Source organism: Brachyistius frenatus, unplaced genomic scaffold (genome assembly GCF_029030835.1).
Source record: "Brachyistius frenatus isolate BFR_SWC_R1_liver_20210118 unplaced genomic scaffold, ASM2903083v1 Contig_103, whole genome shotgun sequence".
NCBI lineage: Eukaryota > Metazoa > Chordata > Actinopteri > Embiotocidae > Brachyistius > Brachyistius frenatus.
This window is the reverse complement of record NW_027210702.1, coordinates 807,626-821,460: the sequence shown is the minus strand read 5'-3', so window position 1 is coordinate 821,460 and position 13,835 is coordinate 807,626. Positions and strand designations below refer to the sequence as shown.

At 42.3% G+C, this 13,835-nt stretch overlaps 1 protein-coding gene across 4 annotated transcripts in view; it reads left to right on the top strand.

Moving 5' to 3' along the window:
* The window catches only part of LOC138628623 (histone deacetylase 4-like), a 52,380-nt gene that overhangs the window by 16,587 nt on the left and 21,958 nt on the right, over positions 1–13,835 (top strand). For 3 of the 4 annotated variants that reach the window (XM_069711761.1, XM_069711762.1, XM_069711760.1), the window contains 2 exons: positions 8,267–8,586; positions 12,051–12,201. In XM_069711761.1, coding sequence (XP_069567862.1) covers positions 8,267–8,586; positions 12,051–12,201 — 471 coding nt within the window. Of the gene's footprint in view, positions 1–4,833; positions 5,049–8,266; positions 8,587–12,050; positions 12,202–13,835 lie in introns of those variants that run through there. The other variant, XM_069711763.1, reaches the window with a different exon arrangement.

Below are 13,835 nucleotides of genomic sequence, written 5' to 3'. Positions count from 1 at the left end.
GTCAAGTCAAACATTTAGACTCCGATAACATTGAAGATAAGTCACAGGAATGAGGAAGAGGAAGGAGTAGAGAGGACGCAGGATACAGAGAGGCGAGAGAAACGAAAGGAGCACAGATGGAAATGAGGTAATCTGAAGGAGAAATGACTCTGAGGTAATGTATGCATAATGCATTATCTAATTCCATAATGAGGAAACTTTAACTGCTCTATGCCTTTTCTTTTTCCCCATCGAAAAAAAAAAAAAAAAAAAAAAAAATGCGAAGAGCGCGATTCCTAATTTGCTCCCCATGCGTCTCTTTCTGTTTCTGTGATTTCACAGAGCAGCGATGGACGTACGTGCTGTTAAACACTGGAAGAACAGGACGCTCAGGCAGCCTGTTGCTGCAGGAGAACAAACAAACAGCAAAGTTGAATCTTTACTTAGAGCCTCAGCATCTTCCTCTCCTACCAAACCTCCACATTTTCTTTCATGTTGTTGGGGTTATTTTCTGTGTGCCTCTGGCTAAGATGATAAAATATTGAAATCCACCAGAGTGACTTCATCACATATTCTCAAAATCTGTTGTCTTGGATACCGAGCTGGTAAGGGGCTCCGCGTCGGTCACGTTTGTGACCCGGACTGTTTGGATTTTCTCCTCAGGAGAGCATTTAAAATGTACTCAGCTGCGTCTCTTCACTGCAGCTTGGATGAGTGTGTACTGATGCAAAATGCTATTGTTGCAACGCTAAAGTCATCTAATCTCAAATGTAATCAGACGCTGGTGCATTTAAACACACAACATGCGGTGTTTTCTTTTGGGATGCAAAGCAGTGGTTGCTGCACCTGCAGGGAGCTGCATGACTCAACACCTGAGTTTTAGTTTCACACAAAGTAGCTCTGCTTGTTTAAAATGCTTTAAACTTTTGTTATGATTTACTCAACTGATAATTTGAGCTCCTGGGAAGTTTGCAGAGGCCTAAAGTGGAAATGATACAATTACAAATCTGGCTCTGCATGTGTGAGGACACTTCCGTGTCTAATCTGGCAGTAAACTGAGTATTTGAGGGTTATGAACTGTTAATCAGACATATTGAGCAGTTTTGAACTGCCATTTTTCACTATTTTCTGACATTTCATAGCAGAATCACCAAGCAAATAACAATAATTGAGGAAATAATCTGGTAAACTTGATGTAAATTCTTCCTCTGTCTGCATCGAGTCAGGAGTAGAAACAGTGTTCGGGAATCACCTCTCATTCAGGCCAAGCACACTTTAAACTATATGGTGTGTATTCATTGAATAGAGCACAGCTTTGCATTAAAATGTTCCTCCCTATCCTTTTTTCCTGCGTCAGCTCAGGCAGCGAGGTGTGACATGCTCGATTTAAACCCCGCTCCAAAGCCTGAGATGGACTTCTGCACGTACTGCACCTCAACACCCCCCCTCCCCCCGCCAACACACACACACACACACACATACACACAGCCCTCCTCCTCTGTGTCTCTGCCTCACAGTCAACCACCTCCTTCCTCCCTGAGCTGCGCTGCTGCAGACCATTGTATGATGTCATTAAGACAGCGACAAGCCAGAGCTTGCTTTTGGCAGAACAAGACTCGCTGCTCCTCGACACGTTCCCTCCACCACACCCTCCCTGTTCCTCTCCTCGCCGAAGTTCTGTCTCAGCTTTTTATAAGAGGTCACGGTGCCATTTCAGAGATCGCAATCAGTCATCACTGCAAGTTTACGACCTGAAGAAGAGTTTGCGCCGAGGCAAAACTTTACAGCCGCTGAGGGACTCAGCAGGAGAAAGTAACACGGGTGGATCTTCACCAACCGCCCCAGGAGAGACCACTCAGTAAGCCGACCACAGCTTTTCCCCACAGTCAACAGATCTGCTACTTGTTGCCGCTCATCTCACCCTGCTTCTAAATTCACTGTGAAACCCCGTGCAGAATATCCTCTTCTTTGTCATCTCTTTGCACAGTTAAAAAAAAAAAAAAACTCCACATTTTACAGAGGCTGCTCTAAACAGCTCCGCTCGGCTCAGTATGACATCTATTAAGCCTAACGAGTGTGGAGCTCAGGCAGTCAGACCGTGGGATATACACTCGGCGAACCGATTCTCAAATCAGAGACGCCAGCCCTCTGCATTGTCTGGTATAAATAGATCCGCGATTGGAGCCAGAAGAGTTGTGTAGTGCGCCCGAGGGGTTGTAAACAGATTGTGATTTGTTGTGGGGAGATGGAGGGAAGAAACGTGGGAGGGAAAGCTACTGAGAGGGGAAGGATGCAGAGCAGGGCTGGAGGATGGAGGAAGGAGGACAGTGGGGAGAGGAACCTGCTGAAAAGAGAAGGTGGAGAAGTTCACAGATGGAGCTGAAGGAGAAAAGAAGGGCTTCTAAAGAGTGGAGTAACCTGCGATGATTCACCGTAGATGAGTCAATCGTCATAGAGATTCTCTAACGCTTAAGATTTTGTTTTCACATCAAACATAAGGAAACTTTCAAATGCTGAAAGGAAAGACAAGAATAGGAACAGAAATGTGAGGTCTCCATTCGCCTTTATTTTGTGAATCAGGCTTCAGATCAAAGAGGAAACTCCATTGAGAGAAAATGTCTTCACTTTGACAAACTGTCCTCGCTCTCGTCAAACTCCTGTTGATCCCGGTGAAGTCGTCAGTTGTGTAAGACTCCTGGAAGCTCCTCCGGTCTCCCCCGAGACAGCACGTTTGTCTTTGTTTTAGTTTTTGTGCAGGTGCCCCGACATAATCGTCTATCTGACACGCATCAGTAAACTGAGATACACGTTTGACGTCAGTGCTTTTATACCACGATGTGCTGATACCAGTTTTTCGAGTGGCAGCCAGGTTGGTCTTCTCACAGCCATAAATGCTTCTTGTAACCTGCTCGTGCTCTGCCATGCATGGTTCATTGAGTTTGTGCTGTGTGTTTTGACATTTAGATGAGTGGGTTTCAAGCAAGATTTGTAATGAATGTCTACCGTAGTGCATTTTATGTAGCGTAAACAGTTACGCAACGGTGGTTATTTACAACACTGCTTCATCTCCTGTTAATTTTGGATAAAAAAAAATGTCAAAGCAGCTTCTTAAAGCTCAGTGTGACATAAGCTGCTTCGATGTGTCCAGCCAACAGTCCAAAACCTCCGAATATGAACGTGTCATAATTTAAGATGAAGAAAGGCAGCAAAGTCGCACATCTGAGGACCTGCAACTGCAAAATTTACATATCATATATCCAAATTCACATGAAAATAATGCTAATTAAGGATTCTGTGTCTCATTAATTCAACAAATGTTTCATTTATAACCTGATTATTTCCAAAATGCACACTTAAACCCAAACACATCCACATTTTGTTTCACTGTTATTTTCAGTTTAGCAGAATCTGCGATTGCTGAAAGTTTTATTTCCTAATGCATTGTAGACCTATTCAGTTGTCAAGCAAATACACTGCATTGATTTTGATCATTAGAATGAACTTGAGCTGGCCACTGTGCAGCTGTGTTATTAAGGAAATTACAAGCGTTGGACTCTGCGGTTAATCAATATTTAAAGACTTGAATCAGATCATCCCTAACTAAAGCAGTTGTGACACTGGAGGTCAAGAAAATAGAAAATACTAAACTAATTAATAAAACATGATTTTGCAAAACACATTACATTTCATTTAGCTGATGCTTTTATCCAAAGCGACTTACAATAAGTGCATTTCAACCATGAGGGTACAAAACCCAGAACAGGAATCAAGAAAGTACAATTTCTTCAAGAAAGCCAAACTACAAAGTGCTATCAGTAAGTGCCATTTTAAGATACTAAAGTTCTACTATTCAAGGTAAAATCTGAAGAGGTGTGTTTTTAGGAGCCGGGACAGAAAACAGTCGTGATTTTGTGGAGTGTTTTGCTTGCAGCGAGGGAGCAACACGCCGATTGGAAAACACCAAGAGGATAAATGACAATAACAAACACAGACAGCTCAGTAGACCATAATATATGAAAGGAGAAACCTTCTTGACCTTAATGTGCTACTCCACGTGCACATTCATGCATGCACGCACACATTCAGTATGAATTACAAGCAATGAAATGTCAAAATATAAGTCAAAACAGTTAAATATTTCAATACTGGCATAAAAACAAAAAAATTCTGATTGGACAATGAATCAAGATCATTATTATGTTTAAAAATAAGCGACAACAAGCAATTATATAACACTAATCCCTAATTTTATTATGATCTTCTGGTATTAAACAATGTGGGCAGCCTCCCTGCGGGGAAAGTCCTTACTTTGCTTCACCTGAAACCATTTTGTGGTTTTATTTGTTTGGGAAATGCAGGCAAATTCCTGGCCAGGAATGAACCGCACAAGAAAGATGGTTATTATAAGTGGACGGGGTGGGAGTCGGGGAGGGGGGGGGGGGGGGGGGCGCAGCTGAATGGGACGCCTGCAAGTGAGAAAGAGGCAGAGATATTGAATGCACTACAAACCAGCGTGGAGGGTTTTCCTTGGCCTCAGAAGCAAGGAAAGCAGGTCTAGCAGGGAAAAGAGCAGAGAGGGTGAGGAGACAGAGAGACAGAGGGGGAGAGAGTGCTCTCTCTCTCTCTCTCTGTGTGTGTGTGTGTGTGTGTGTGTGTGTGTGTGTGTGTGTGTGTGTGTGTGTGTGTGTGTGTGTGTGTGACGCTGGTTCCTGGAAAAGCAGAGGGCTGCAGAATAAACAGGCTGCATGCCTGAGACTGCCCTGTGATGTCACCACTGGGCAAGCGAGGGACGAGGGGAGGAGAAAGAAAGGAGCAGGGAGAGAGAGAGAGAGAGAGAGAGAGAGAGAGAGAGAGAGAGAGAGAGAGAGAGACGCCCATCAGGTTAAAACAAGAGAGGGGATGAACGCTGAGCCAAAAGTGACGGAGGTTGAGAGCAAGAGAAGTCAGATGAACAGGAAAGGAAGCTGTCATTCCCTGTAACAGACTGAAGGAAGGAGGAGGAGGAGGAGGATAAGGGGGAGAGGACGAAGAGAGCGGGCTGTGTACAAAAGGAAGGAGAGCACTGATGGGTACGTCTAACGACAGCACCGATTCCCACCTTTTCTCTCTCTTCCCGTCTCTTTTGTGCGGTGACGAGCAATTAGCGCTGCCGGTGTGACAGAGATGCCATACGAGGCGTGTTTGTGCGTTTGCGTGCGTCACCATCAGTAAGTGTGTGAGGGTGTTTTTTGTTGTTGTTGTTGTTGTTGTGTCAGAGACTCAATATCTGTTGAAGAACATCTTGTACAGGGAGATTGTGTGCAAACGCTTGTGTATATGATTTATGGATTTGCATTAGCCAAGAATGGAGCTGCAATGCTTTTGACAAGTGACGTTTTCAGTCAAAATCACATCTCTCCTCGCTCTTCTTTCTCCCCTTCACTAATACCTCTATTACTCTAAATTAATTATCTTGCTCTTATGCCTGCTAAAACTAATATTTAATATCAAAATAAACAGAAACATGAATTATTCCGCTAGTTCGTCACTGGTCACAGTGAAGGCTTCACTTTGACGTCAGCTTGCAACTGACTCTGAAAACTTACTAAGGAGTCCTTTTAACGTAATGTTTACTCATAATCTCAAACTGTGAGGTGACTCATACTGAGCCAGGTAAAATTATCATATAACAGATTTTTTTAAGTGAAAAAACTAAAAAGTTTGCAAGAAAACACTAATTTAATTCCATAGATCTGAAGATAATTTAAATTATAAAGTCGCTTCTCTCACCAATTTTTAAAAAAATTAAAATTTGTATTTACTTTCTATTTATTTCCGATTATTTTCTTATTATGACACAAATTTCATCCCATAAATGCAAATAAAAATGTTCTCTGCAGAATGTTTCACAGTTGTTGGAGTTTGTCTTATCTAACAAGCTCCCTCGTCTTTCCCCTCTTGTCTCAATTGCCAAACTTGAACCGTTCTTGCCTCTAAAATGAGCAACGGCCAATTAAATAAATATTGGGCACCTCGTTAGTCAGGTTCACCAGTAGCTAAAAGCATGCAGCTCTTTTTCTTGAAAGGGAAATAATAGTGAAGGGCAGAGACTGAGGTGAAAGAGGAGATCAAATAAAGCATCTTATGATGGGAAATGTCAAACTTCAACAAATTGACTAGTTTTCACTTAAATGGGTTGTTAAGAGATTAAAAGGCTACCGACCACTGACTCATATGTTGTTGTCGTCCCCGACGTGACAGCGGTCCTTGAGGACCTGCTGCATGTTGTTGCTTTGTTCTATTATGGAATAGATTATAATAACCGTGGGGATGTGGCTCACCTGCTGCATGACAACACAAAAGAGGAAGTGGAGTTTTTCCGTGTATACTTGGTTTAATTACAGATTTGTCTGCGCTGAGGAAGATGTTCAGAAAAAGAAAAGTGCTTTTTCTAGGCTTTTGTCTGCGCTCCATTTAAAGGATCTTCAATACGTGCTAGATGGCTTTCTTTTTCAAACGTGGCACGAATGATGTATCATAAAACAGATCTAAGGAGACTGCGTCTGTGTTGGTGCCTGACAGATGCAGGATACTCGGTCCTGCCTCAAAAGTTGCAGTGGACATGAAAGTATATCAGCAATTTTCCTTTTTAAGCTGAATTGTATGTATGGACAATGAAACCCTCTTAAAGGGTTGTTTTATGCTTGAATGTGACATCATAAGAATAATCCTTTTTTTCTGGATGCAGCTCAGATGTAAATGTGCCGCTGGATAAAGTGTAAGTGACTGTGTAGCTTGTGTTTGGGCACTTGTGTGGCTCCATGCGTTCCTACTAAGTGTGCCAGTGATGCTGTGTTTGCCTCTTTATTAACACGAAGTTGAAGGCAAGTATCTCTGGCTCTCGCTCAGCTCTCTGTAAACATGTAGGTAAATAATCAGCAAATCGACTCCTATTTATTGAGATTTAATGGGGAGGAAGCTGCTTGATTGGAGGGCTTCCTGTGCAGTGATTTGTGGGTGGCTGGAGCTCCGCGCCTTACCGGGTCAATGCAATCTTTGTCAGATGTCGCCGGGCTTCATGTGCAACTACGGCATCAGTCACAGGTTGTGTGAGTGCAGCAAATGTAGAAGAGATGAGGAGGAAAAAAGGGCATCAGTGTCACTTTTTAATTGCAACGGATTTTTCAGTGTAATGTGGAGCCTTATTGATTCCCAGAAGATTTTCTCAGGGATCAGAGGTCAGGGCTATTTAAAACCACTCGTGGTACTGGTGTGATTTTAAAACAGGACGGTGGTCACCAATGAGGACTGCAGTGAGCACCACATCACCTTTAAGTATCAGATAATACAAAATTCAGATTTTGTTTTGATTTGATTAACTCATCAAAAAACAATGAATACATCTCGGTTACAGGCGTCTATTATGTGTCACATTAGAAAGTGATTTATTATTATATGAAACTCTGCTAATGTGTCTAGAAAAGCATGTCTATGATACGATTTTATTTATGTTATGTTATTTATGCATTTACACACTAGTGTCTCTCAGCTCTGTATTTCCTTTCACAAAAACTGCACATCCGCTGGTAAAAATGGGAGAACTTCTACCTTGCAAAGTTGATTCAAAGCTTTCAATCACTTTTCGAGCACACATTAAACATTTAAAAGAGCTTTGATTTAATCCCATTCGGCTTGCAGTTGTACCAACTCGGCAAACACAAGGTGTCTACCAGAATCAAAGTGCCACACACGAACATGTTACACAGATTTCTCCTGGCCTTGCTCCGGGTTTTGACCTCGTCTCCTTTTGTATTTTTCTTGCTTTTGCATCTTGCCACTTGAATAGAAAGCCATCAGGTGATCTGACACCTATGAACATGCAGCACCATATATGACTCAACTACAAGGAGCAGATGGAAAGGGTTAAGGCTGTATCACTTTCTTCAGCAGTTGGCTGAATTATTAAAGCTCCATGCTTTATTTCACTCTAATGTTTCTAAAAATACAGCAGGAGCTGAAACCCATTCAGAGCCTGAAGAGGATACTTACTTGCCTTTAATAAAAAAAGATGTTACAGTTTATTTTTTCTCTGTCCTTGACTATTTTAATAAACCGTGTTGATATGACTGCAATAATCATTTTCTCAGTTTTCTTCACTGACGTCTGTTAAGAATTAAAACACTGGAGTTTGGTGGGTTTTGCCACCTGCCAGGATCAAACTTGTTTAAACTAACTAGATGAAAAGTACACCAAGTAAAGACCATCCGACTCCGCTCCAACGTCTTTCCTCCTCTGTCCGTCCCTGCAGTGGACATCAACTCGGCGCTGCCCCTGCGTCTCCCTCCGGCTGCCATCCCCATGGACCTGCGTGTGGACCATCACCAGCAGCAGCAGCAGGTGTCCTCGCTGTCCCCGCCCGCCCAGCCTTCGCCCGGCCCCCTCGGAGGAACGGGCCAGGCCGGCGGGGGCGTGGTGGCGTCCTCGGTGCGCGAGCAGCAGCTGCAGCAGGAGCTGCTGTCCCTGAAGCAGAAGCAGCAGATCCAGCGGCAGATCCTCATCGCCGAGTTCCAGCGGCAACATGAGCAGCTGTCTCGCCAGCACGAGGCCCAGCTCCAGGAGCACATCAAGGTATTATTGATATTAACCCTCTCAACATCAAGCAGTTTTTTTTGACTGTTGGTCTCAGCCGAGTTATTCAAGGCTACCCTGTTGCCCTTTTTTTTTTTTTTTTTTTTTTTTTAAGAAAACACGCTTTTCAAACCTTCTGTTGAGTTGTTTCTGTCATGTTCCTTTAAACCACATCCAGAATGCTGCAAGAGAAAAGTAAGAATAAAGAAAAACAATCTAAAAAAGTTCACCTCCCCAAAGATATTGAGTATATTGAATATATTTGGCCTTGATTTAAAAAAAAAAAAAATTAAATTAAAAAAAAAGGAAACCACCATCAATCATTAAAGCTGCAGTTTAACATCAGCCAGAAGAAATCAATCAAAGCTGTGCACAAGAACAAGAGTGCTTTTTTTTTTTTTTTTATCTAACTCCTCCAAAAGGCAGCAGCCTAAAAACAAACCAACAAGCTTGAAGCCCAAACCTATTTAAAACTTCACTAAACAATGCAAAGACAGCTCTTCATTTATTCTGCCACCGGATTCTTCATTAACAGACTAAGCTCAGCAACAGAGAGCAGCTCCGTCAGCTTTTAATCACTTTGCTCGAAGTGGAGAGGGAATGGAGAAACTGGAAGGCGCCTCATTTACTTTAACTCCGAGAATAGAGAAGAGCAATATAAGGATGTGTTTGGATTCAGAAAACCTGTGAAAGATGGACTGTTGTTTCGCTGGTGGTGTGTTACATAACTGAACCCTGATGCTCAAGCCCTGTTGCAGCCTTACTTTAAATATCAGCATCCAATAATATATACTGTAGGCTCAGAAGTGAAGTGGAAAAACTCGTGTAGAACCAAATACAAGCTGCGAATGTTTGACTGGATGTTTCTGCTCTTTCCACGGCCAATATTTGTTTTCGTGAACATACTAAAATTCCACAGAACGGTAGCTCAAGCTCAGATCCCGTGCTCCATGTCGGAGTGACCTGGAAATACAAAGTGAATCTGGATCATCACGCCCACACTCGGAGGCTTTAATACATCGGGGCCCCTGAGAGCACCACAGCGCTCCTGCGGGGCTCAATGTCATACAAAAATATTCCAGTGTTTGTTCTTTTCAAAGAATATTACTGCTGTAATGTGAATTGTAATACACGCAGATACAGCTGAACTACTTAGTTTTTTTTCAGGACTCAGAATAAAATATCTAAAAATGGATTGTGGGGGCAGAAGATTAGATTGCAGTGTGCAGGATTACATTAGTTTGAATGTAATTTATTTCTCATGTGCAAGTTGATTCGTACTGGAAGTCTGTCTTTCCTCACCCTCTTTATTCCTTACTTTATTCCTGTGCTCTTCTTATCCTTTTTTTCATCTTGCTTTTGTCCTCTCTTCCTTTCTTCCCTCTTTCCTCACTTCCTTATTTTTGTCTTTTTTCTTCTGTCTCTTCTTTTCTTGCTGTCTTTTCCCTCTTTTCTTTGCTGATGTCCTTCTGTCCTTCCTTCCTTATGTGCCCCCTTTCTTTCTTCTGGTCTTTCTTTCTTACTTCTTGCCTCTCTCTTTTACTTCCTTCTTTCCTTTTTTTTTTTTAATGTCTCTGTATTTTTGTCCTTTTTTCATTTCTCTTAATTTTTCCATCTCTCATTTCCTTCCTCGCTCTTTCTACTCATTTTACCCTTTCGCTCTGTTTCGTTTGTCTTTTTCCTAAAAATCAATTCCACCAATCAACTCGGTCCATTTGACGTGCAACGCAAAACCACCCAAAGCACTTTACAATTACACTGAAGAGAACACAGACAGCGTCTCGGGAATGTTGAAACAACATGCAGGCGTATCTGCTCTGTGATGCTGAGGGATGAGGGATGCTGTCTGAAGGGTCGTCTGGCCTGCGGTGGGGCCGAAGGACCACTCAGATGGAAGCCAGTGACGCACAGCCTGAGCAGGGAGGCCCGGCCTCAATCAGCCCCATTCACAGCCCCTGTGTGTACACACACACACACACACACACACACACACACACACACACACACACACACACACACACACACACACACACACACACACACACAGAATTGTACGGCCATTAAAACATACACATCCTCTTAAATGTCAGCAAACACGCACTCAACGCATGCCCAGTTCGCTTCCACGTTAATGACACGCACTCGAGCACCCACAACTGCACGCATACACTCTCGGACACTCCCATGTCTGCAGTTTATTGCACGCTGACAACAGGGTGCTCTCACGAAGTGAGAGATCTCCTGAAGCTCTTCAGAGTGTTCGCCAAAAGGAAGTTGTGTGTGTACATCTCTGGTCTGCTGAGCCGCAGGGGTTTTTGGGTGGGTGTTTCTGTGTGCCTATGTGGGTGGAGAGGTTACTTTGAGCCTTCCCACCCACATAACCCCCCCCCCCCCTCCTATCCCCAACCTTGATTAAATAGCAAAAAAAAGAAAAAGGATTGAGGCGTCGGGCTGGAAGCGGGCCAGAGAGCCGACGAGCTTTTCTCACGAGCCCCACCTCACCTTCCTCTCACCTTCAGCCTAATTTATTCCCAGACTCGTCTCAAACATTTGATTTGCGCCTCACGGTAAACACAAGTTCATGTCCCAGCGACTCAGCGTCTATTTACGATGGTTAAAACCGTCATCACAAGTTGATTACATGCCGTTACAGTAAACTAATCAAATATTGCCATTGGTTGCGCGATGATGAAGCAGAGAGGAGTTTGCCTGTTTATTGTATGAAACAGAGACATTAAAGAGGAGTTGGAACTCCCTAATTTTAGTGTCTTTTAATCTCCAGAAAATGATTAAAGCAGGTTTGGTGAAGCTCTTACCCTCATCGTAAAGGTTGGGTCTCTTTCAGTGGCACAAAGAGGTATTTGTGAACACATTTTGGCTTTTTAGGTAGTTTATTTTTAAAATTTCAGGCCACAGGTGGGTTTTGCTTCTTTGGAATAAAGACAGATTTTCAAATCGAAAGCATTTAATAGCTGCTCCTCTTTCTATTTTTTTCTAGCGTGATGACGAAGTAAAGCAGATTGGATTATGTATTTTGCGAAAGCCTCATCCCCGGTAAAATTGTTGATATTTATTTGAAGGCTTAAGCTCATGGCCTGAGGTTTTTATAGAATTGCAAAGGGTTTTTTCTATTGCTTTAAACAGCTGTCAGACTTATTTATTTAGATGGCAACTTAAGCATAGTAGAAGCAAAACATAAATAGATGTTTGAAGATGAGAAAGTAATGAACTAATTATATTGAGAGCAGAAAAGAAGTCATTTATGATGCTATCCTATCAGGCAGCTAATAGGGCTGCAGAAGTGGTAAATAGCTCCTCACATATGTGGTTTATATTTATCGTTGCTGTGTGCTAATAACCCTTGTTAATGTACTTTTAAGCTCTTATCGAGTAGTTATGTGAAGCCCTCAGACTTCTACGCGATAAAGTCCTCCTGACATGGTTCTGTTGTTTCCTTCCTGCAGCAGCAACAAGAGCTTCTGGCACTGAAGCACCAGCAGGAGCTGTTGGAGCACCAGAGGAAGATGGAGAACCACCGTCTGGAGCAGGAGCTGGAGAAGCAGCAGAGGGAGCAGAAACTGCTGCTGCTCAAGAACAAGGAGAGGGGGCAAGAGAGTGAGTAAGATACAGAGAGCACCACGAGACAAACTAAATCCAAAACCAAACTCTGGTCCTCGAGTTTGTCTACTAATTTGTCAGCTGATGGAAGATATTTTATCTGAAACAACATTTCACTTGGCTTCGATTTAACATGTTGTGTTCACGTATAGCTTCATAAAGAGCAGCAGCAAACATGGAGGAAGGAGAGTCGCCACAGATGTTCATTTTTAACATGAACAAATATAAGGAAAATAGTGAGAAAAAGAAACAGCCAAAACTTCGTGTAAGTAGCATTCAATATCCCCTCCACCACCACTGTGAACTATTGTTCACTGTCTTCACCGACACACACTTCAGTAGCATCTGCCAGGATTAGCAAGAACTCCCCATTCAAACCGCTCCAAGTTTGAAGGAAGCGTCATATTTGTGTTTGCATGTCGGTGTGTTTCCATTTTACTTGGAGAACCTGTATATTTACTGTGGTAGACGAGCGGGTATTAGCCCGGTGGCCTTGACGGGGGCGAGGCCGAGTTATTGCTGGTGCCTGCTGGATGTCTCTCAACAGTTCATTGAAAGCAAGTGGAGTGGATGGGAGTCCTTGAGAGCAGTTTACACAATATATGGAAAATGGTTACAGGTCGCGTCTGCGTCCGTGTGAATCAAGTGTACGTGTGTGTGCGAGAGCTTGTACCGACGCGACTGCTTCAACGAGTTATTATTTTATTGATTAATCTTCTGATTCTTTTTTGTATTTATTGATTAATCATTTAGTTTCTATGATGTCAGAAAACACAACTGGAGAAGCTGGAACCCAGATAATGTCTGGTGTGTGTGATTGATCAATTACGTAACTATTATAAAAATAGATTGACTGTCTGCCAGTTGGCTGATCAATGAATTGACTGGTCGTTAGAGCTCTACAGAGGGGTATTGTATTTCACTTATTAGGCCTGGGAGACACAAGAAGACTTGTAATTTAACAAACCAGCCTTACATGGACAGAATCTCTAATTTTCCAACCATCATTACTCAGATATCTATAATTAGTCATCTCAAACTGCAAGATTATGGAAAAATTAATGCATACCAGGGCAGCGGTGATGTCACTCGTTGCACGTCACTGCCTGTTTCTGTCCTTCTTAATGCCTTGTAAGCTCTCTGCTGTTAATTTTGAAATGATCCACCTTTCTGTGCAGAAAGAAAGTCATTAAAAATGTTCTTAAATCATAAAAAGATTAATTTGTGTATATAATTGTTCTCAAGTCATTTCTATTGGATATTTCCTCAAAGACAAACATGGAGTCTTGAGTTTGAAGTTGGAACGAGGCAAATGGTGAATATAAAATATGTAATACATTTGGTGTCAGACAGAGAGGAACAGGATTTGTTTCAAACTTCCTGAAGGGAAATGAAGCGAGAAAAGTGGACGACGAATTCAAATGAAACTTGTTTAGTATAGTTTTATTGAGACATTTGAATCATTGTGATGACCTATTTTTCACACAGACAGCCACTCTGGCCGATTTGTGGTGGTAACTGTGTCTTCTGGTCCTGACTTAGAATATAACAAATGTGGTTAAAGTAAGATTCACATTTTCTACAATAGTTTTTAGGATTTTATTTTTGTGTTGTTTTTTTTTTTTGTTCAA